Genomic DNA, 22,325 nt, shown 5'->3' with positions numbered 1-22,325 from the left:
ATTATTATTTCAGAATTTATGAATAATTTCTCGTTTGAATATTTATGACTAGACATTGTTGCTTGTGGCTATAAACTATTAACAGTTTGTATTATAAGTAGATGTAAATATTAAAACATACACGTTCAGGCAATCTACTCTATAATCTCAGGTCGAGACAGGAAAAGCATTTGTTCTTGTTAACACAATAGTTGCAGAGTTCGTGAACTATGGGATATTGATAAATATGTTGTTTTTCTATCAAATGTTTACTACACCCGTGATTTTCAGGTACTGCTAATAGTATTTAAGAGTCGTTTTAATGTTCTCAATAATTATTTATGTTCGTATTAAAATATTTGTTAAGGATTATAATAGATCAATCGATTAAACTTTTTATAAAATATAATATATCACCTCAAAGTTTTTTCACGTGGTATTTTTCGGAAATTATATTAGAAAAGTAATATTTTTTTAGCAAAATAATAAGTTATATTTCAAAAAATATTACAATTGTTAGCCCTCCCACAGGTTTATTTTTTCACTTATTCACAACAAAGCCAATTCTAATTATTCGTGTATATCTTTATTAATTTTAGAGGAACTAACTTTATTTGATTTAGTACTTGCGAATATACCTATACAACAGTCTGGAAAGTCTTCTTTGGTCACAAAAACGTCTAATTCAAGACCAAGGTATTCATGCACCGTAGAAAAGTTTACCTCATTGTCCCTATCAAGAAACAATGTACAAATGTTGGTCTCATTTTAAAACAAACAAATGTTTCACTGATCAAAGCTATAGACCTCTGTGTAGTAGGCGTAGTAGTTAAAAAAATGAAAATCGTAAAATGCTAATAATTTTTTAATTACACATCAATAAACGCATTTTTCACCTGATGTGATATGCTGCAGAAAGATTTACCGAATTTGGAGACATTTATTTATTTGCCCAGTGCCCACTTTTGTGGGCGCTGCATTTTAAAATACGTCACAATACACTAAAAATTTATCGAGGGAAATTTGGTGCTGGAATATGTCTGGTTGGCCACTCTGCACTCACTAAAGCACCTGGTGTACTGTAGTTGGCAGTTGTTTACAAATGACAGCTCTGTTTTGTTGTGTATTCTAACCTCAATGGATCAAAACAACTGGTAAGTAATACTATAATATTTCAAATACAATCTTATAAAATCATAATGTTATGTTTGCTTTTACATAGACTTAAACTAATATGTTTTTATAGTTTAGCCCTTAAATTCAAATAATTGTAAGAATAATTTGTAGTTAAAGTGAACTGCCCACTTTTGTTGGCAGTGGGCACAAGAGAGTAGGGGTATTTTTTCATCAATCTGCCAACATATGTTGGCATTGGGCATATATGCTGGTGGTGTTTTATTATTATTTAATGGTATATAACATGAATCAAACTGGTAAAATTATGATTCACTGGGTAGTAAAAATAGAGGCCTATGTAACTGTAAAAATGTGATTCATTTATTTTTTTTTAATACGTAAAACTAAGATTGATCAGTGGGTTTTGAGTTCTTTGAATTCAAGACTATTGTTTTGCATGATATAAATTTATGGTTGATATGTAATATTTTTGCTCCTTTACAGGTTAAACGTTGAAGAAGTCACTGCCTTATTCGATGAAGTCGACTTTGTGGAGGCTGATGTTTTTATTCAACCGCCTGAAAACCCTCTATTGAGTGATGAGGATAGCGGTGACGATGGCGACACCGACTTCACTCACTTCACAGGAAATCAACTGCGTGGAGCCGCAGAGTTAAAGGCAAAACAGTTCACAAATGATGGTATTGTACAAGTAGATGTATGTACAGAACAAGACATAGTTGATAACAATCTAAGCGGCGAGTCTTCATTACCTATAACTGTAATTCCGAAAGCAACCGTGTCTACATTTAAATCGGTACAATCAGACTCTTTACAAAGACAATACATACCTACAGAACCAAGCACTTCTCAATCTTTACAAGTGAACAATATAAATCAATCACAATACCTTCCATCTCAGTCGCTCCCAAGTTTGAAAAGAAAAATTAAAACAAAACCGAGTTCCCACAAGTCAAATGCAAGAAAAAAGACAAAAACAGATAAACAAAGAACATGGAATAATGTTGACATTCCTAATAAGCCTGAGAGGGAATTTGAAAGGCCTTCGTGGCTCGAAAAAGATTTCACTCCAACAGAAATGTTTGAAAAAACTTTTAACTAATGAGATTATCGAACATGTTGAGAGTACTAATATTTATGCCTTGCAAAGTGGTAATGAATCTTTTAATGTTTCAATAGAAGAAATGCGCATATTCATGGCAATATTGTTTCTGAGTGGATATTGTATTGTACCACGGAAGAGGATGTACTGGGAATTATCTCCGGACACTCATCATGACACTGTGTCAAAAGCTATGAGCAGAAACAAGTTTGAAGAGATTCTTCGATATTTTCATGTCTGTGATAATGCAAATTTAGATGTCTCAGATAAATTTGCCAAAATACGTCCTTTGTGGAATATGTTGAATGAACGATGGCTTCAAGCTTACCCTGGCGATGCAAATATAAGCATCGACGAATCAATGGTTCCATACTTTGGACGACATGGTGCTAAACAGCATATACACGGGAAACCTATACGGTTTGGGTACAAAGTTTGGTGTGTATGTACCCGCCTGGGGTATTTGATTCAGGCTGAACCATACCAAGGTAAGAAAACAGGTAACACCATCCCTGAAATTGGAGTGGGTGGTTCAGTTGTAATAGATATCCTTAGTGAGCTGCCTCAAAACAAGACATACAGTATTTATATGGATAACTTTTTTACCTCTTTAAAACTACTAGATTATTTGTCAGAAAAGGGGCACGATGCTACAGGCACAATAAAGGCTAACCGAGTTGAAAATGCCCCACTCAAGGAAGCAACTGTTTTGAAAAAGGAATCACGAGGTTCATACGATCAACTTACTGAACAAAAAACAGGTATCACCTTGGTAAGGTATAATGACAACAATGTTGTAACTGTTGCTTCAACAAGATGTGGCGTACAGCCCATGGGTAAGGCCAAGAGATGGTGTCGTGTGGCAAAGCGTCAAGTTGATGTTCAACAGCCTGCCTGTATCATAAATTACAACACTTACATGGGTGGGGTTGATCAACTTGACCAGAATATATCAACCTATAGAATTGGCATTAGAAATCGGAAATGGTATTGGGCACTTCTAGCGTACCTTTTAAATGCTACAATGAATAATGCTTGGCAATTATACAGGCTCACTGAGCCGGTTCTATACCTATATCTCCCTGGCTCATGTGTGTTTTTATATAGTGTGTGTGTGGTTTATTGGCTGCAGAGGCGACTGACCATTTGAAGGCGTTTGGCCTTTCCGGCAGAGTGGCAAAGACTCCGAGCCGTGCTGTACTAGTTAGGAGCAGCTCCAGTTTAATTATTTTGTTAATTTGAGTGTTTGTTAGTTTTGCTGAGCATTTCTCCTTCTAACATGTGCGGCTAAGTTTACGGCCCCTCACTGATGAGTAAGTTTTGCTTTCTTTTAAATTTTTAGTGATTATTTTCATTTTTCAAAACTGTGAAGGTTAAGAGCACATGGTTTTCAAAATTGTAGTTTTGCTTTTTATTAAATTTTAGTACTTCTGGCTGTTAACTAAATTTTAATTTGGCTTTCAAATTAATTCTCTTTCACTTTTATTAGTTTTCACCCTTTCTATTCAGCTTAAATTAATTTTCTGTCTCTCAGTGAGGACCAGTCCTAGGCTTATGTTACAGTTCTTTTTTTTTATTCTGCAGCCAATATTGTTTGTAATGTGTCACTTGTTATGTAGTTTTTGTAAACAAACCCAGAGAGACTGCTGAAGGTTCATTTACTAAATTTTTAAGCCTTTCTGAGAGATGTAACGTTCTTCGGGTCTTTTAGCCCATAACTCCCCCTTATAGCCTACTTGGTTAATTTAAGGCCTTCTGCCATCAAATTTTAAATTTAGATTCCTGTTAATAGGCTGCTACTTTTGGCCATCAGTTTTTTTTCTAATAATTAAATTTTTTTTTTCACCAAGAGTAAAACGCTTAAATTTTGTTCTGTGACAGAGGGGATTTTCATACTAACTTTCTTTGGGGTAGTTGTTTTGAGTTGGGAATTTTATTTTAAGTGCAGTATGCCCTTCCCCTGCTTTTCACCAATTTTGAGCCTATTCTGTCAATAAATGCCTGTTTTAAAAATGTTTTAACCAAATTGTTACGTATGGTAGGCTACTGCGTATACCTCGAATAAATTTCTTTATAACTTATTGTTTTAGTCTTTTAATTGGAATATCTTGTTTATTTATTGTTTTCTAATGTTACCAGCTTCTATATTAAGGTTTATTTTAATTTTTATCAGTAATTGATTGGTCTGTGATATTTTGAAATTTTGGTAATTTACTTAACTTAAAATTCTTGATAGATAATTTTTGGCAACTTTACTTTTATTAAAATCTATATTGTTTGGCAACTATTTATTAATAATTATTAACTTTAAAAGGGTACTAGGCTGAAACCTGGTTTCAGGGTCCAAGGGATGAATTGTTTCCTCCTGTCATCTCTCCATCATGCGTGGTCGCAGAGAACCTTCGCTTTTGTGCTCTACTGAAGGACGGCCACCATGATGGACATTTCTACCAGTCAACATCTGTGATACCCTGTGATATTGTTATTGTTGCCATTTATATAGTTTATATTTTGTTATTTAATTTTAAGTTAGTTTTAGATATTATTTAGTTATTTCTTGGATTTCATTAGGAGCCCGCCCTTAGCCGAAGGATACCGGGTGGAATTGGCATTTCTTGTTTCAAATTATGGCGTTTCTAATTTTTTGTATGCAGGTGCACCTGACAAGAATAATTGTTCGAGGTATATACTACTGCAGGCACTTTTTATTTTTTTATTTATAATATATTTATATATACTTAATATTATTGACTGGATAGGCCTGTGTTTTCGTAGTAAATGAACCTGAGTATACTGACCACGGTGTTCTTTTTTTTTTAGTTTAATTTTGATCCGGCATCCCGTTCGCCACCATGGGCGCGCGTTTCCCTGTTGGTTTGCTGTGGGTGTGCGAGCGGCGATGTAAGGTTTCATCACCCCAAAAGGAAGAGAAGATCCCAAAGACCTACTGTCCTTTATAAGACATATTGTGCAGACATACTTCCAGAAATATACCCCACAACGTCAGAGAGCTTCCCGTGTGTCTGTCACTGGAAAAGAACGGGTTGAAGAAAGTGTGCGGCTTTCCAACAGTCTTCATGTCCTGGAAACTAACCCGACACAAATACGATGTGGCCTCTGTAGAAAGAACACATGGAAAAAGTGTAAACAGTGTCTTGTTGGATGTCATATAAAATGCTTTGAAAACTTTCACTCCTGAACTTGACAACATGTATGTAAATAGTCCTGCCATTTGTAACATTTTTTAATTTTTCTTAATCCTTAATGGTTTTTATATATTTTGTAATAAAATAAACAGAATATATGATACAATTGTAGTGGTTATTTACCTAACCTAAACCACTAACTCTGTATTTTTTAACAATTGCTTAATAACTTTGACCCTACCCATGTATGCCCAGTGCCCACATTTGTTGGCACCTCATAATATAGCATTTAAGTATATACTGAGCCTAATACACATATATTTGGTGTTTATAGGACTAATTTGTTACAATATTAAAGAAAAATCTAAATCTGAGAAAAAAAAGTTCCTGGGCACTAATGGGTTAATATGGCCGTTATTACCTATTAGATAATGCTGGTAGAAGTGTTTAACGCATCAAATAAAATATTACCACTTATACAATTATCTAAGTTAATGAAAAATTATAAATGCATAGTCAATACCTAAGCGTATGTCTCATTTAATAAGTAAATGTGAAATTTTCATATAACATCCAGTGCAGATGTAAATGTTTCAGCACTAATGAATGGTTGTAAAATACTTGGTATGGTTCAGGTATTTAGCCAATGTGTTAACTCAGCCATAAAAGTGGCAATTTCCAAGTTAACGATACGCACATCTGCTTCACGTACGCTGCGCCATTTGTCTTATTTGTAGCTTTTATTTATATAATTTCTACGTCCTCAGTAATTACGACCATGTTGTATTATTGAATTTTCTTGATAGTAACGCCCGTTATATGCAGGTAATGTTTAAATAATTGAAATAATGAAATGTGTTAAAAATCTTAATAATTTTAAGAACTTATGAGCTATACATATGAGTGAGAATGGTGACCTAAGCAATAGGTATTGCCTGAAAACTTGCCAAATACGTTAGATCTCATAATAAGAACTTTGTTATTTTCATCAAAGTGTAAGTTTATATTATCTTTTTAACTGGTTCAATACATATTAATATTGAGTACATCTGAATGAAAAAATCTCATAAACCATTTTTTTTAACTTACAAAAATATCTGTTAGAGACATAGTATCTTTTTGAGGGGTTTAAATGTAGTTGAAGCAATTGCTATTTGAGGCTGTCATTTTACAAAGAAATAAAAGGAAAACATTAAAAAACACGGAAAACTTCGTCGTAAATATGCACCATTATGTTGAGTAATAGACGTGAAATATTATTTTTAAAGTATAATATAAAAACTTGAAATAACTAAAGATTAAATCGAATCCCTATGCAAATTGGTTAAAATATAATTTATGGAAAGGTTATATGAAATAATGTATTGCAAAGTTTGTGAAAAATAGTTAAAACGTCTCCTAATTCAAATCACGCCTTTAGTGATCAATAGAAGGTAAATTAGAGTAAGATTCGCAAAATACTTTCAATGAACATTTCAAGGCCAGAACAAGTGGAATGAAATTCATCATATAAGTTGTCTGATACTCCTTTGTATATCGGCTTCTCAACTGAAGTACAGTAGTGAATCCTTTCTGTCTCTCATTTGAATATTACCTTTTTATTTTGAAAAAAAGGGGTATAATATGAATATGAGCTGTAAATATTCTTTTCCGAAAGATCGAGTCAATTACTTTCTATAAATAGCTGTATACAGACGAGTTATTTTTTTGTATATTTATTTAGCATTTATATATTTTAACGCGCAGTAGTATAGGCTACTCTCCACAAACAGATTTATTGAAATTATCTATGATATAAACTTTAAATAATTTATAATATAAAATACCAATTTAACTATACCCATGCGTGTTGCATATGCGGTTATCAAGAAAATAAAATGGCAAGCAAATAATAATAGAACACTAAAAACTACTGCAAATTCCAATTCTAATTGGCTGATCGTAAGTGAAGCCAAAACTTGTGGCTAGAAAAATTAATTTTGTATTAGTTCCCGCTCGATTCTTTGACAACAAACAAATGTTTGTGCTTGAAATTTTGCATTAATCTTCAATTCCATACAAACAACAACAAGTTCGATAATGGTACAGATCATTTGGAATCCGAGTGAATATTAGCAACAATCTTTACACAGCATATGGGTTACGATTATGGGTACGAAAAAGTTTAGACAAAATATGTCCAAAGCATCCGCGTAACATCAAGCAACATTTTAATGTGCGATCGTACCATATGCAGCTTATTTAAATGAGGTATTTTAAACGATGTAAGTAACCTCAGAAAATGCAGTTACGTGACACATAATGTGTTTATCTGTTGTGGTGGTGCAGCTTTCTGACTGTCCGTTTATCTGTATGTGTGATAACTTATTACAAAAATCTTACATAATTAGAACATGATAAACAGGGTCCTATTTGGTAAAAGAACTATTGCTTTAGTGTTAAAAATTAAAAGAACTGTCAGTCCATAGGTCTATGAGCTACCTCTTCTGTTAAGGGTCGTTGGTACAAGATACTCCATTGTAGTACGAGTACGCATATTTCTCATACTGAAAAATACGATATATAATGTTATGTTTCGATGAAATTAGCCTACTATGTTCTAAGTAACATATAGCCAATTACATTAAATGTTACACTGTTTTTTTTATATTTTAAATTATATAACTTTCAATTATTTTAGAAATTCATTACAAAAATTTTAGTTTTATTCCTAAGTAACTAATAAAAAAAGAAAAATGTGTTTGGATGTGCATTAATTTTATATTTGAAATTCCTATGAGGCAAAATCAAGATGGGTGCCATTAAAGTCGCTTTTAAGTGACTCATTGTTTTATATAACTTTAGCTCATGTGCAAATAATCTCTTGTACACAATATATTGTAAGTTGTATAAAATATATGTTGCAACAATTTAATGCACTCTCATTTTTACATATAAGTAACAAATATAATCTTATAGGAACTATTAGTGATAATAAAATATACTGTTTATTGGTTTAATATAATTTTCCATAGAGAAAATATGACTATGATTTTGTAAAAAACTATGAAAATTAGGTTTGATTTATAATAATATAATTTTTATATCATCTTGCCAATAATGTATAACTTTAATCTCCTTATTTTATTCTATAAAGCTAAGTGGGTTCAAAGTATTTTAAAGAAATTTATTGCAAATTTAGTTTTTGGTTTTATTACAAGGAAGACCACATATAAGGCAATATAATAATACCGGTATTATTTTTATTACTTTTTTGTTTAAGCGGAAAACAATTAAAACATTAGAAACTTTATTAAATCTAATGATAAAAAGTTTTATGTACTGTACTAAAAATTATTAAAATAATGTTTTCTTAAATACGTTTCGTGTTTTTGAGATAAACTCTAACTTCAAAAATTAGCTCTTTCATAAAACGAAGCAGGGATTTTTATATTAAGCTACATATAGCCCAAAAATTTATTAGAGGGATTTTATATAACAAGCTGTAACCGTATGTTTCACAAAGTATATTATACCAATATTTGCCTAATACAAAAAGCAATATTAAGTTACAAATCCAAATCAAACAATGACCTGTACCGTTTGGTGCAATACAAGTTATACACAATCCAGATCCAATATGATCAGCAGTTTGTTTCGTATTATTATACTTCCAGCTATCTTTTATAAATTAGTTCAGCAATCAGTTTATTGTCGTTACTCATCTCTAAGTGTTATTTTTACGATGTTACGTTGTTATATGCTATTGTTAGTGACGATATTGTTTCTTTCGTTTCCTTTAAAGAAACAGCAAACAATTAAAAACGATTGTTGGCTGACTTGCATAAATCTAATGTCATGGTAATCAAACCTATTTCATCATCAACTGCGTATTAAAGTTTAATTATTTTGACTGATTTTCTCCTCTTACAAACTCAAATTATATTAGTACAGATATGGTTATATTCACTCCTCACTTTCACAGGAGTAAAACGTATCGAATATAAACGATAATATTTTTTTAAGTGTAGTTATTTTCGTTATATGTAATAATTTTTTAAGGGTTCTACAAGTATCTGATATCAATAAATGCTCAAATGGTACAATATTAAACCAAATATAACTAAAAGACGAATTGGATCAACACCCAGTAATGTACCGAATTGATGGATAGTTTTTTCTCCTATAAAATTAGCAATGTAGTTGATATACAGTTTTAAAAAATAAGCTTCTCAAAATGTCAAATATTTTCAGGAAGACGACTGATATTCACAACAAAAGCATTACACTTTGTCTCAATACAAAAATCTATATTCCCATGAGAGATACACGATTCGCTGCTATACTTCTGTTGAACGACCGACTCAAAAAGGAGTATCAGACCTCTTCTGAAAGGAATTGAATTCCAGTCATTCTGATCCGTAAGTGTTTGCGAACTCTTTGCGCATCTATTCTATTGCATCTAGTACGAATAATGATGGTGTAATTTGAAGTAGCGATTGTTTTACCTGTAACTGAGAAAGTTAGGCCATTAAATGTTTAGAATAATCTTTAAATGGATTTGGACTTTTGAAATTCTTACTTTAGTACATTGTTGAATATAGTTAGTGAAAAGTGAATTTAATAATTTTTAATTGGTACATTTACATTACAGATGGAAACTTCGTAAAACTCCAAGTCTGAAAAGTGCCGTTATCGCATAAACTATATGTCGGTAGAAAATAGAAGTCTGGTAGTAACGTATCATTGTACCTTTAGTTCCTTAATACAGGTACCGTCGTAATGCGCCAGTTTAGTAGCAATATGTGCTTAATAACATCAACAGTAATTGTGCAACAAACTATGCTAGATTGCAACGCTAAAATGCTCCGCATGAATTTTGCGCCATTCTCTCAAAGTTTTTTTTTCCAGATATTGTAGTCACTAAAGTATTATTTCGTTGAAGAAATTAGTACCTGTACCTACAGAAAAATGCTATTTCTTGTTCTTTTATCTTCAAAACACTACAGCAAGCGGAATAAATTGTAAAGATTTGTATTTTACACTTATGGTAATAATACCAAAAATTGTTTCATGTTATACAGTCTTCTGTAGAAATGTTCTATCAATACAGAGAAGGAATCATAGAGAGGAACGAACCGTCCCTTGACCTTGTCATTCCATTAAAATAGATTTGTTCATTAGACCTATGAAAAAGACTTCATGAACCAACAGACCTATTATCGTGTTACAGGAAAAGAGCATACGAGTAGAGTTTTATTAATATTTTTTTTGTTATATGTTAGTAACGTAAATTATAATGGTGAAAATTTTAATCATGTTCTATTTACGTATACATTCTATTTTTTATTTCTTGTCTAATTTATTTTATTGTAAGACCTGACATTTTGAAGACGTCTAGTCTAGTTTAGTGAACTAAAAAACAATTAAAGTGTATGAAAGTGATAGTCATTGATGTTGTAAGAAAGGTGTTTATTTAAAGCCTGCAAACTTGTTCTCTAGGATAATTTGAGTTCCTTGTTATCCAAACGAAGTAGAAACATCGTGTAGGATAGGCTATGTAACGTTTGTGTTGGAAGCGGATAAATAATCAAACATCTGCTGATTAATCAACACAATTACATGAAATGTATTGTGCATATTATAACTATACATTATATATCCTAATTCGTAAAAGGTTTTTAGAAGGTAGTTTAATAGTGTACTAAGACTGTTTGGAGAATGAAAAAAAGTTCATTCACAATTATTAAGCCGATCATTTTAACTTTGTTAGAGTAGAATAGCCCTGCTACCCTTTAAAGCAAAGAAACTGTACCATCTATAGGCATTTTTATCATTCCAATTGACTTATACAAATACATTATCAGCATAGTATGATTGCCGATATAGAACCTTGCATTACCATGTTTAGTAACATGTCAACATACAGTTTTTATATATTTATTATATTGGTAAAATCACAGTTGTTGTAACTCTGAAGTAAATTATAAGCATTCATTTTGTTTAAAAAAAAAACTGTCCAATATCATTAATATTGAAAATTTAAATTAAACATTTAAATTTATATCAGAAACAATTGTTATAAAATAAACATTTAAATGAAAAGAGAAATAATTGAAAACAGTATTTCATTCAATAAACAATACATACCATGATTAGAAGAGATCTGAGCTGCAAGTCATTAAACTTTGAGGTGTTTTTATTGTGCCGATAAATAATTTTCCCTGTGACTTGACAACCTGTCCAACTCAGTACTTAACCTTACTTTTTATTCATCCTACAATACATATATTTAAAAAAATTTTAATTTAGTAAACAATTAATTCCAATCAATGGAATTTTATGGATTTGTTTATGCAAGTAAAATCAGGTTATAATAGTTAATACCTTCCATATAATTTTTCTTGAAGTATCACATGATACTGGAATATACACATTTTCCAAGTTCAATGCAAATTCTTTCATGTTATGTCATAAAACGTTGACATAAATGTGATTTTCCTCTAAAAATAAGCAAGCTTTATATCATAATATTCCTTAATTTTCAAAATGACATTAATGTTTAATTGGAAATTATATTCAATGGTATACTGTGTTTAGTATTTGGATAACCACCAAGGAAAGCAATACCTGTACCGAAATAGCAGCGCCAGGTGTTCAGTAACACGACTATACAGCAATTGTACAGCAGTGCCAGATTGTACCGTTACGTGCCTCTGCCTGAATGTTCCGCTTATTGCGTTTCCCAGTAACTGCGTGTCCACAAAATATTAATAATTAGAAAATGGTTAGGTGTAGCACTATATACTGCACTAAAAATTTCTATGAACACTATAAAAGAAATTTTTTTATAAAATTTTTGTTTATTTTCCAAGAATTAGGCAGTTTAGCCTATTATGCGGTTTAATAATGTAAAAATTGTATATACTAAGCCGTTAGATTTTCTTATTTGTCCACATCGTCCCAAACTTTGTTTCAACTACCAATTAATTGGTGATACAGTATAATATCGTTTAAATATCAACCTGCATAACATATAGGGTAAACATTAAACATTTATCATGTATAGTATTTTTGTATTTACTATCTTAACCTAATGCGAACGGACATACGCTAATATTAAATAGATTGATAGAAAGTTATTAGAAGTAAATGAGTACGAGCTTTGATGTTATTAGTTATGCAAGAGATAACTCAACCAATGCTATAAATTGAGCGCTCGGAATGCCCTCAAGTAACAAATACTTTAAAAGTAGCAATCAAAGTTACGTGCCTCACCACTAGCGTCGGACCTCAGCTTACCATGTCCGCATGAATAAGTGATCTCCTCTGAAAGTAATACAATGAAAGGTAACATTGAAAGGCGAATTGACAGAAGTGATGCGTGAAACTGATACCTTGTTATAGCTTGTACAATATGTACTTTTCACCCATACAAGACCTTAAGTTTTAGTTTGATAAAAATCCTATGTTAATTTGATAGTTATATTAATCTAACCCTACAATTACTGAATTGCTTATAAGATATTCTGATCTTTAAAAAATGCCAATTCCAAACTTAAATAAAAAAGTGAGTATCGATTACTAAATTATAAATAGAAATATTTAGTTAACTCTAGAAGATTTTGTTTCAAGTGTAAACTGAATTTCTTAGGTTCCAATCATAATTGAGATTTTATGTAAGAGGGATACTGTAGTAACCTTTGTAATGGAAACGAGGATATAACCTAACATCTACAGATTCGTTAACTTAAATCCAGACGGATTTTCCATAATTAAATAAGAATGTCAAAGGCTATACCTATTTAATAAACTAGAATACCTCATTCATCAGGACTAACTTTTTAGATTTAATTTGCTGAATTATTATAAATATTTTATGGTATGTATTATTTACGTAACATATTTCTCCAAAACAAGCTATATATTGTAAACAAAGCATGATAACTAATATCAATAGTTTTATTCAGTAAAACTTTGTCTCATTACTCAAGTTGTTTGGCTTCCTTGCATACTACTCATAGATCACAAAAACTAAATTTTATCCTTTACAATTAAATAACTGCCGGATATCGAAATAAAAATTGCTTCATTTACCCTTGCTACCACTCTACCTTAGAAAATTAACAAGAATTTAATACTAAGAAGGTTGATTACTTAACATGTTATAAATTAACATTATTAAATATAAAAAAATACTTTAATTTAGCTTTGAAGTAAACTAAACAACATAAAATATGGACAAACACTATGATCGGCTCTTTACACCGTTCCTGGTGGCAGACCCGACGATTGATTGACCATTAATACTTCAAAAATGATCAGGAGAAGCATTACAGAGGTAATGCTTCTTTCTTCTCAATTTATTATAGCATTAGACTGTAGCCATATATAATTTTCATACTGGCTGACATATTTCCAAAATCTCTGTATTTACATATTTAAACCATTAGGTATTTTCATTGTAATAAAAGTTATGTAAATATTTATTTGTGGAGTCGCCTAATGAGGAAATCTTCGGTGTCGAAAGGCCTTGCCCGAAAAATAAATAAATTGGAATTTTTAATTATTTACATTTATTAAATATTACAAAGTAACTACCCCTTCACTAAACGAAATATTACAATTGTTTATCGAATCATGGGAATTGGTTTTAAAGTGGCTCACTTTATTTTAGGTCAATTTGTCAAATCATATATCCAAATATTCTATGTAGCTGTTCTAACTTCTTAGTATGAGGTTCTTGTCACAAACACTTAGGGAAAAATACAAACTAAAAGGTCGTGCTCAGTCACAATGTACGGTTCATTCTATAAGGGAGCAAGAAACCTGGGGAACTTTCCACTGTTGTACACCAGAGTTTTGGTTATATCTGGTCAAATAAAAACCAATGTTTTATTATTTAACGAAACAAATGTCTAGAACATTTAAGTCATATATCAAACTTAAGACTGGCTTTCGTCACGCATACAAATTAGAACATTAACTTTGCATTAAAACATAAAATAATACATTTTAAATGAGGTATGGGCTAATGTTCTTTTCATTAACATGGTGTGGAAGCTATATATTGTGTTTAATGGAGCAGCAACTGTAAACACTATCTCAGTCGCCACAGTATTGAATTGCAATTCACGGACACAATAAATCACGAAACAGAAGGGGTTAAGCCTTAGCACAGGAGTGGGAAACGATTTATTATACGGACGACTTTGCTAGTTATATTAGACTATGAGTTTCGTGATATTGGCATTCGTATTTCAAAAAGCATAGTTCTATTATGTTCTAAATGCATAAAAACATTTGGAAAGTGAAAATACTTTATGCATCACATTTATTCTCTGTTTTAGATACAAATATATATGAAACTTACATTTCTAAGGAACTAAGTAGGCCAACCATTGAATGATGTAAAATAAGTTATTAGGAAATGGACAAAATTAAAAATGAAAGTGAATAAATTTGCGATCATAAACAAACACAAAATCTAACTAAATCCGTCGTAATTTAAAACGTAATTAAGGATACATAACATGTCATGTAACAAAGTTTGCTTTTTTTACATGCAATATTTCTAACTTATAGTAATTTTATTCTCACTAAGCTTTGTAAATAAATAGACAGAAAGGTTACAAAAGTAAATTCTTGTATCCTCCGAACAGAAAATGGAGAAATTGTGTCAGCCTACTCAATGATAGACTTACTGGTGGCGAGAGAAAAGAAGAGACCTGGCCCGTGCCGGCGCACAGCTGTGTAGCCTACTAGTGTGTTGCCGCGCGGTAATTTCAGGCGCTTCGCCCCACAGCCAACCCAGCGAATTGTTTATCCTAGCAATGGAGTTATTTGTTTTCAGTAATGTGGCATTCCTGCAGATTGTGACTCATCTTAGACGCGCCCATTAGTTCAGTCTGTCAATGTTGCATCACGTGTTCTGAAGTATTGATTGAATTCAATAGACATTGTTGATTTGTTATTGTTGTTTTAATCTTTATTGTTTTTGCTGTTTTATTAGTATTTGTACTGTTATTTTTAACTAATTGTATTTAAAATGGAAAATGTTCGGAAACGTGGGGCGACAATTCATAGCAGGGAATGGGAAGTTATAATACGAGTGATAGAGATTTGCAAAGTGTTAACAGTGCCTCTTGCAAAAGCAACAGAACGTGCTGCTAACTATTGCAAAGTTTCGAAACAATCAATAAAAAGTATAAGAAAAGAAGCAAAATCTACTCCTGCAGAAAAGCTGAAGAGCCCTGGTAAAAAACGTCGAAGATGTGATCAATACAAAATTAAAATAGACGAGTTCGACAGGCGAGTGATTGTGAATGCCATTAGGGACTTTTATGCAGTAAAAACAGTTGTACCAACCTGTAAAAAACTCTTACCGGTTTTACGTGAAAAAATACATTGTGTATGGAGTGAATGGGCTCTTCGACGTGAACTGAAAAACATGGGGTTCAGATGGAAGAAGTGTGGGTCGAAAAGAAAACTGCTTATTGAAAGGTCTGACATTGTCAACTGAAGGTTCGAGTATCTGCGAAACATTAAGAAGTGCCGAGACGATAAGAAGAAGATATTTTACCTGGATGAGACGTGGATTGACTCTAACTTAACGTTTCAAAGGTGTTGGCAAAGTCTTGAAGTGGATGGAGTATTGCCGGACATGAACGCAGCAAACCGCGTGATCGTTCTGGACATAGGATCTCAGGATGGCTTTTTGAAAGGTGGTCGTCTCATCTACAAAGCTAACTGTTCCACGGGAGAGTACCATGGACAGATGAATGGTGTGATCACGTGCAGCACATTGAACAGGAAGGAGTACTGGGAGAAGGACGGCATCACGGAAGACGCAATAGATGAGTTCGTCATACGACTAGGCGAAGATGACGATGATAGTTCCAGCTCTGACAGTTCGGATGACCCTAGTGACCCTGAGTCTGATGAAAAATTAGCAGTACCATTGCCGATGGACACTAATACAAGCACAGAGAACAAAATGTTTTCTAAATGAATGTGAAAACACTTGTTTAACTTTAAATGTAAAATAACGGGTTGTTAATTTCAACATTACTAACAGTAAGTTTTTTATGCTATCTTCCGAACATGCTTACCATTGGAGGATTAAACTGTGTTCTCTCGGTTTCATATTTAACAATTTACAACTTTAGCAAAATGTAATTATTTTCTTTTGACGTGGTATTTGTAAAGCTGTTGAAGCAAATTTTTTTTATCCAATTACAAATGTTCCTATTTTTTGCGGAAGAGGTTTTTGTTTTCTGTATATTCAATATTGTGTTAGTCAGTAAGGTATCATTGTTAAATTTTATATACATAAAAGCACTACATTTACATTATACATATATGAACATTAGTAATTGTTATCTTAACATTAAAAAAATCTTCAGTTTCAGAAATTCAATCCTTTAATTATTGTTTGTTTACAACCACTGTAGAGCCTAATTATTAGAATTTATTACAAACATAAATTTTGCTAAGTTCTAATTGATCAAAACAGTACCGTCATTTAAATTATCTTATAAAACATAACAATTAGGCCGCAAATCAATAAAAACAGTGAAACAATAATGGAATTACGAAGCAAGGCGCGGAAACACACCAGTAGTAGCGCCTGCAATTTTCAGATAGGCCAGAATCCAGGTCTCCTCTTTTCTCTCGCCATCAGTGATGATGGTCATTGAACATCTATGGTGACATGCACCATCATCGAACTTGCCTTAATAGAACTTAAGGTTAATGCAAAATTTGAAGTGTATAGGTAAGTTCGTTCTCAAGATATCGTAGAGACAAAAGTACAGAATTAAATGTTCCATCCGCTCGGATGATAGGCTTCGATAAAGGAATAGCGATAGGAATAGAACATAAGAAATGTAAAACATGTCAAGTTAGGTTTAGGTCAATTGACATTTGTGACATTTATGAATGGATAACAGCAATCATCATTTTTACTGATTCACATTTGAAACAAAATTACAAACGCAGATAAAATTTAAATCATTGAAATTCTAATACTAAACAATCCAATAGTTTATTATGAGCAGTACTTAAAATTTATAATACCAAAAGTATAGCTGAATGTTAGAAAACCTTTTTCTAAGGTGTATACTAAATGTAAAACCAAAAAATTGGATACAACAACGGTGTAACTGTTAAAACATGATAAAATAATTTAAATAAAATAATTATTTAACAGTTTATAAGTTTAACCTACTCTATAAAGGTATCACTTACTGGTTTAATTTATTTCAATTCAATTACTACTGCTAGCTGTCAATAAAACGTAAACTCTAATTGCAATTAACTCATATTAAATCTATAAACATATAGGAAATACTCTACATTACATTTACATCTAAATCTTCAGAAAATACATAGATTAAAATATTATGTACACCACATACAACTAGTATACGTGTAAAGAAGAGATACAGACGAATTTTGGTTTAATTTTGAATATTTCATTAAAGAAAACACTTTGAACGTGACAAAATTTCTGATAATGTAACTATTAATCGTTAATTTTAACATAGAAATGCTGCCATTAATTCAATAAAATACTATTTCTTTTCTTACACGAAAAATTTAATCATTAATTATAATTCCTAATCATTGGATGTCATATTTATAAATACCAACCGTTGGAATTAGTTACTGATTTTGTGAAAACGGTAAAAAAGTAAAGTTAGGATCGGTATATAAAAAATCTATATAAATAATGAGACTTATCTATATAATACAAATTTATACAATTTAGGTATCTGAGACTTCACCTATCAGATTAGCAGCTATTCAGATAAGCATTTCGCTTTAGAAACAAAATGTTTGAAAACATATTTTAACAAACAAGACCAAGCAAATTTAGAAGTTTATTATTTGTACTCTTATAGAGCTTCATGTAGTTTAGATATTGTCGGGCCCCAGGTGATATTTTTATGTAGCGTTATAACAGATAATGTTCCACATATAGATTATGTAGTCGCCTAGGGCTTCTGAACCCAGCATTTGTGAAATAGCTTAATGATGAGTTTCCTATTATGAGGTCAACATAGTTATTATTTGTTACGCTAATTTACCAAATTTTGTAAACACATAATATTTACTTAAATCCTAACGAATTTAGTGTGCTTTTTGTTTGCACATTACTTACTTACTTACTTACGGCGACTTTTACAGCTATTCTGACCGTTTGTCGCAGTCAATACGCCATTGTCTCTTGCATAGCCATGCATCCTCTTCAATGTTTCTTCTTTGCATGGCTTTCTCTATTCCATCTTTTCACATTAACCTAGGCCTTCCTCTTTTCCTATTCCTTGTTGGTCTCCAATTCCATACTTTACAAGGGATCCTATCTTCATTCATTCTTCTCATGTGACCATACCATTGTAACTGTTTTCTCTCTATATTGTCCGTAATTGATGATTGAACATTCATTATCTCTCTTATTGTCACGTTTGGAACTCTATCTTCTAATGTCAGTCTACAGCACCTTCTCCAATAACTATTTTCTACTGTCTCTATTCTTTTCTTCAACTTTTGAGTTATTGTCCATACTTCTGCACCATACGTTACTGTACTTTCGATGATTGATTCATAAATCCTTCTCTTTATGTCCTTTCTTATATTAAGATTCCACAGTATAGAATTTAACTGACTAACTATAGATTTTCCCTTTGTGACTTTGTTCATGATATCTTTTTCATCTCTTCCATCACTTGTTATGGTACATCCTAAATAGTTATATTCGTCCACATTCTTTATTACATTTCCATTTATGTTCAGGTCTCTTTCTTCTCTCCCGATAACCAAATATTGCGTCTTGTCCATGTTCACTTCAAGCCCCCATCCTTCATACTCCTCTGTAAGTTTCCTTAGCATGTACTCCAAATCCTCTTCATCTTCAGCAACAACAACCTGATCGTCAGCAAATAATTAATGCTTACATTAAATGCTTACGTTAAATTGCACATTAATGTTACATTAAATTATGAAAGAATAAGGCCATTAAAGATGCTTCTCTGAGCTTTTGTTTTGAAGTGTACCGTTTACTTTATTGCATTAAGTATTGTTGCATTAACAAATGTAAATGATTCTCTGCGTTTATTTAGACCTTAAAAAATAAACTCAAATTAGTTGCGTACTACTGCTCTAGACGCATTGCTATCAGATAATATTTTACCTCCTTATCATTGTGTGGTGTTTCACATTCATAAAGTTGTACTATATCCTAAAAAGTATGATAAATTAATTAATCAGATATAAAAAATTTTAATAAAAACAGAGTTATAAACAGCAGTAAAAGCTAGGTGCTGTAATTCAGATTTTAATTACATTGTAAGTATTGTAGTTCATATTCCAGAATACTTTATATATAAACGTTTAATATTCTTATAGAATAAAATAACTTTTTTCCAGATTCGGGTTCCCGACAAACTTCTGTATAAACATTTGGTTACAGATAGGCCGTTACTGGACTGCAAGAGCTAGCAATCTGTATGTAAAACAGCACACGTGAACTCGGTGTAGGTTGACTATAATTTATAAGTATATTTCATTTGCACCTGCAAATACATTTTTATAGCGTTAAAAAATTTAATAATTCATAGATACTTACGAATTATAAGAATCAAATATTAAAATAACTAACACTATATAAATCACGATGTAAAACCATTTCAAATTAATATATGCCTTTAAATAAAAACGTTTCTACCTTAATTAATTATTCATCGATGTTTGCTGTGCTCATGTTAACCAATGTGATTTTTTTATTTCTGTAGAAAATCGATTCAACAATAATTCCACACCTGATTGACTCGCAATGGAATATATCTAACAGATCTTTATTATACATTTACATTAAATCGCGAATGTATAAGGCCATTAAAGATACCTCTATGAGTTTTTAGATCATTTCATTCAAGAGAATGCCAAATATTTCTATCTGTATACAGGATATCGAAATTTATTATTTTGCATAAACCTTTATTTCTATATTGGTGTACATCCGTTCATTGTCACTTATTCGTTTTTTTATCATTTTTCAAGCTGGATATCTAAAAAGAAATACTTAGATGTTTGGCATTATGAATCAAACCTTCTTTCTACATAGGCAATGCCTAATAATGTGCACTCTTTTCCATAGGATGTCACTAATGCTCTTAATAGCGATATAATTTATGCAATGCATAGTCTGTAGTATTCATACCTTGTTTTTATATGGAATCTTTTAACTTTTCCTTTAAACCTTAATCTGCCCATTCCCCAAAGACTAAGGATCAACGGAAAACAATGAGAAACATATAGTTATTTTTGACATTTTTAATGTGGTTAAATGTGATAACTAATTAATACTAAACACCATACATGTTTAATATTGATTTAAGACTTAGAAATAAAATCGAACTTCTATAACTTTTGTGAAATATTCAAAGTTCTCCTTCATAACATTTAGTAATAAACAACACGAATAATAATATTGATAAATATTGAAATAACCAACCTTATGTCAAAAATTTCATTCATTATTTTTATTCGCTTAATTAGGTAATTAACAGATTGTACGGAAAAATATTAATTTTAATTCTGATCCGAAATTATTGTGCATTTGATAATATTAGAAATTTAAAGTTTTTGATCTATTTACCCACATATATATTCATACGAGATATTCTTATTTCTCTACAGTGATGAATCAGAGTGAAGCTGAATGCTGACGCAGCAGGACTCTGAATTTATTCTGAGATTCAGAATAGGAGTAGAATGCTGACGCATCTCCGTTGCTCTAAGTGTAGTGCTTCCATCACTTTACCATACAGCTGCCAAGAAGCATTTCTGTGGCGCAATTTTAGAACCACTAAACGTTTTATGTACTACTCAACGTATAATTACTTTATTTTAGTTTGTATTTTAATTCTTACTTTAAGTCTTTGTTAAAAACGTTTTAAACTTTATTCTCTTATTCGTTTTATACTAATGACAGCCAAAAAGTATAGATATTTAAGCTATATCAATGGTATTCTAATTTTATTACCCAAATGGATTTTTGCATAAGTTAAATGAATAAACATTTGATCTTTGTTGGTTTTAAACAAAGACTCATGGTATTTAAAGCTATACTCAAAACTAACACTCATATTTGACCGTTTAGGTTGTGATGATAAACACTAAAATATGTTTTAAAGTATTATATAGAATAACTAAAAACTTGTACTATTTTAAATGATTTTTTATACAGAAAATATATGAATAATTGATACTAATCAGTATCAAAATACACTTATTGTTAATAGACAATAAAATACAGAAATACCGAAATTTTATTACAAATAAAATAATATTGGTTTACGTTAATTAAAAACCTCGTTAGAAATATATTGCTAAATAGGAACGTAAAAAAACATTCGGGAGTAAGTTTATATGCAATTTCCTACAGGCTTATATCTTCTTATAACTTCTGGCCGGTTTATATCTTCCAGCTAAACCTAGACTGGGCACATATAAAACGGATGTGAGATTTAAATCAGAACTACGTTATGGATGTACAGGAGCAACACAACAATAACGGAAAATTTCGAAATTTCAGAGTGCAAGCGTAACTCGATAGGTCTAATCTACTTCGGAAGATGACTTGTTGGGGTCGGAGGGATTCGTTCCCTAAGAGTGCACCCCTGGCCTCCTTTAACTGGAGAGGCTGGTTCAGAGCTGGTTTCCCCTTCTTCCAAGAAGTCATGACATGAGATTAGTGCCTTAAATTCTTTCTCATGAATCTCGACAGGAGGCGGCTCCTACAGCCAACCTTACCCATCCGGAATAGGTTCTCATATGACTAAGTGCAATTTCCTAAGCTTCTTGTCCTTAAAGAACCAAAAATATATGCAATTAACAAACATCTCTAGCTATATAATATCTGTAATTACCCCGTTTCTCTCAATCATTTATACCAGTGCGAGAACCTCGGGTATCTC

The 22,325-nt window shown here is 31.6% G+C and overlaps 1 protein-coding gene across 1 annotated transcript; it reads left to right on the top strand.

The window, feature by feature from the left end:
- The first annotated feature begins 1,116 nt into the window (after positions 1-1,116).
- On the top strand, positions 1,117-16,354 carry LOC124372423 (piggyBac transposable element-derived protein 3-like). The gene is made up of 5 exons (XM_046830823.1): positions 1,117-1,133; positions 1,600-1,813; positions 2,241-3,281; positions 5,193-5,359; positions 15,868-16,354. Exons 1-5 carry the CDS (start codon positions 1,117-1,119, stop codon positions 16,352-16,354), a joined length of 1,926 nt encoding a protein of 641 aa, XP_046686779.1.
- The last annotated feature ends 5,971 nt before the right edge of the window (positions 16,355-22,325 follow it).

Source organism: Homalodisca vitripennis, unplaced genomic scaffold (genome assembly GCF_021130785.1).
Source record: "Homalodisca vitripennis isolate AUS2020 unplaced genomic scaffold, UT_GWSS_2.1 ScUCBcl_3143;HRSCAF=8482, whole genome shotgun sequence".
Classification (NCBI taxonomy): Eukaryota; Metazoa; Arthropoda; class Insecta; order Hemiptera; family Cicadellidae; genus Homalodisca; species Homalodisca vitripennis.
The sequence above is the reverse complement of the archived record's forward strand: the minus strand, read 5'-3'. Positions and strand labels throughout refer to the sequence as shown.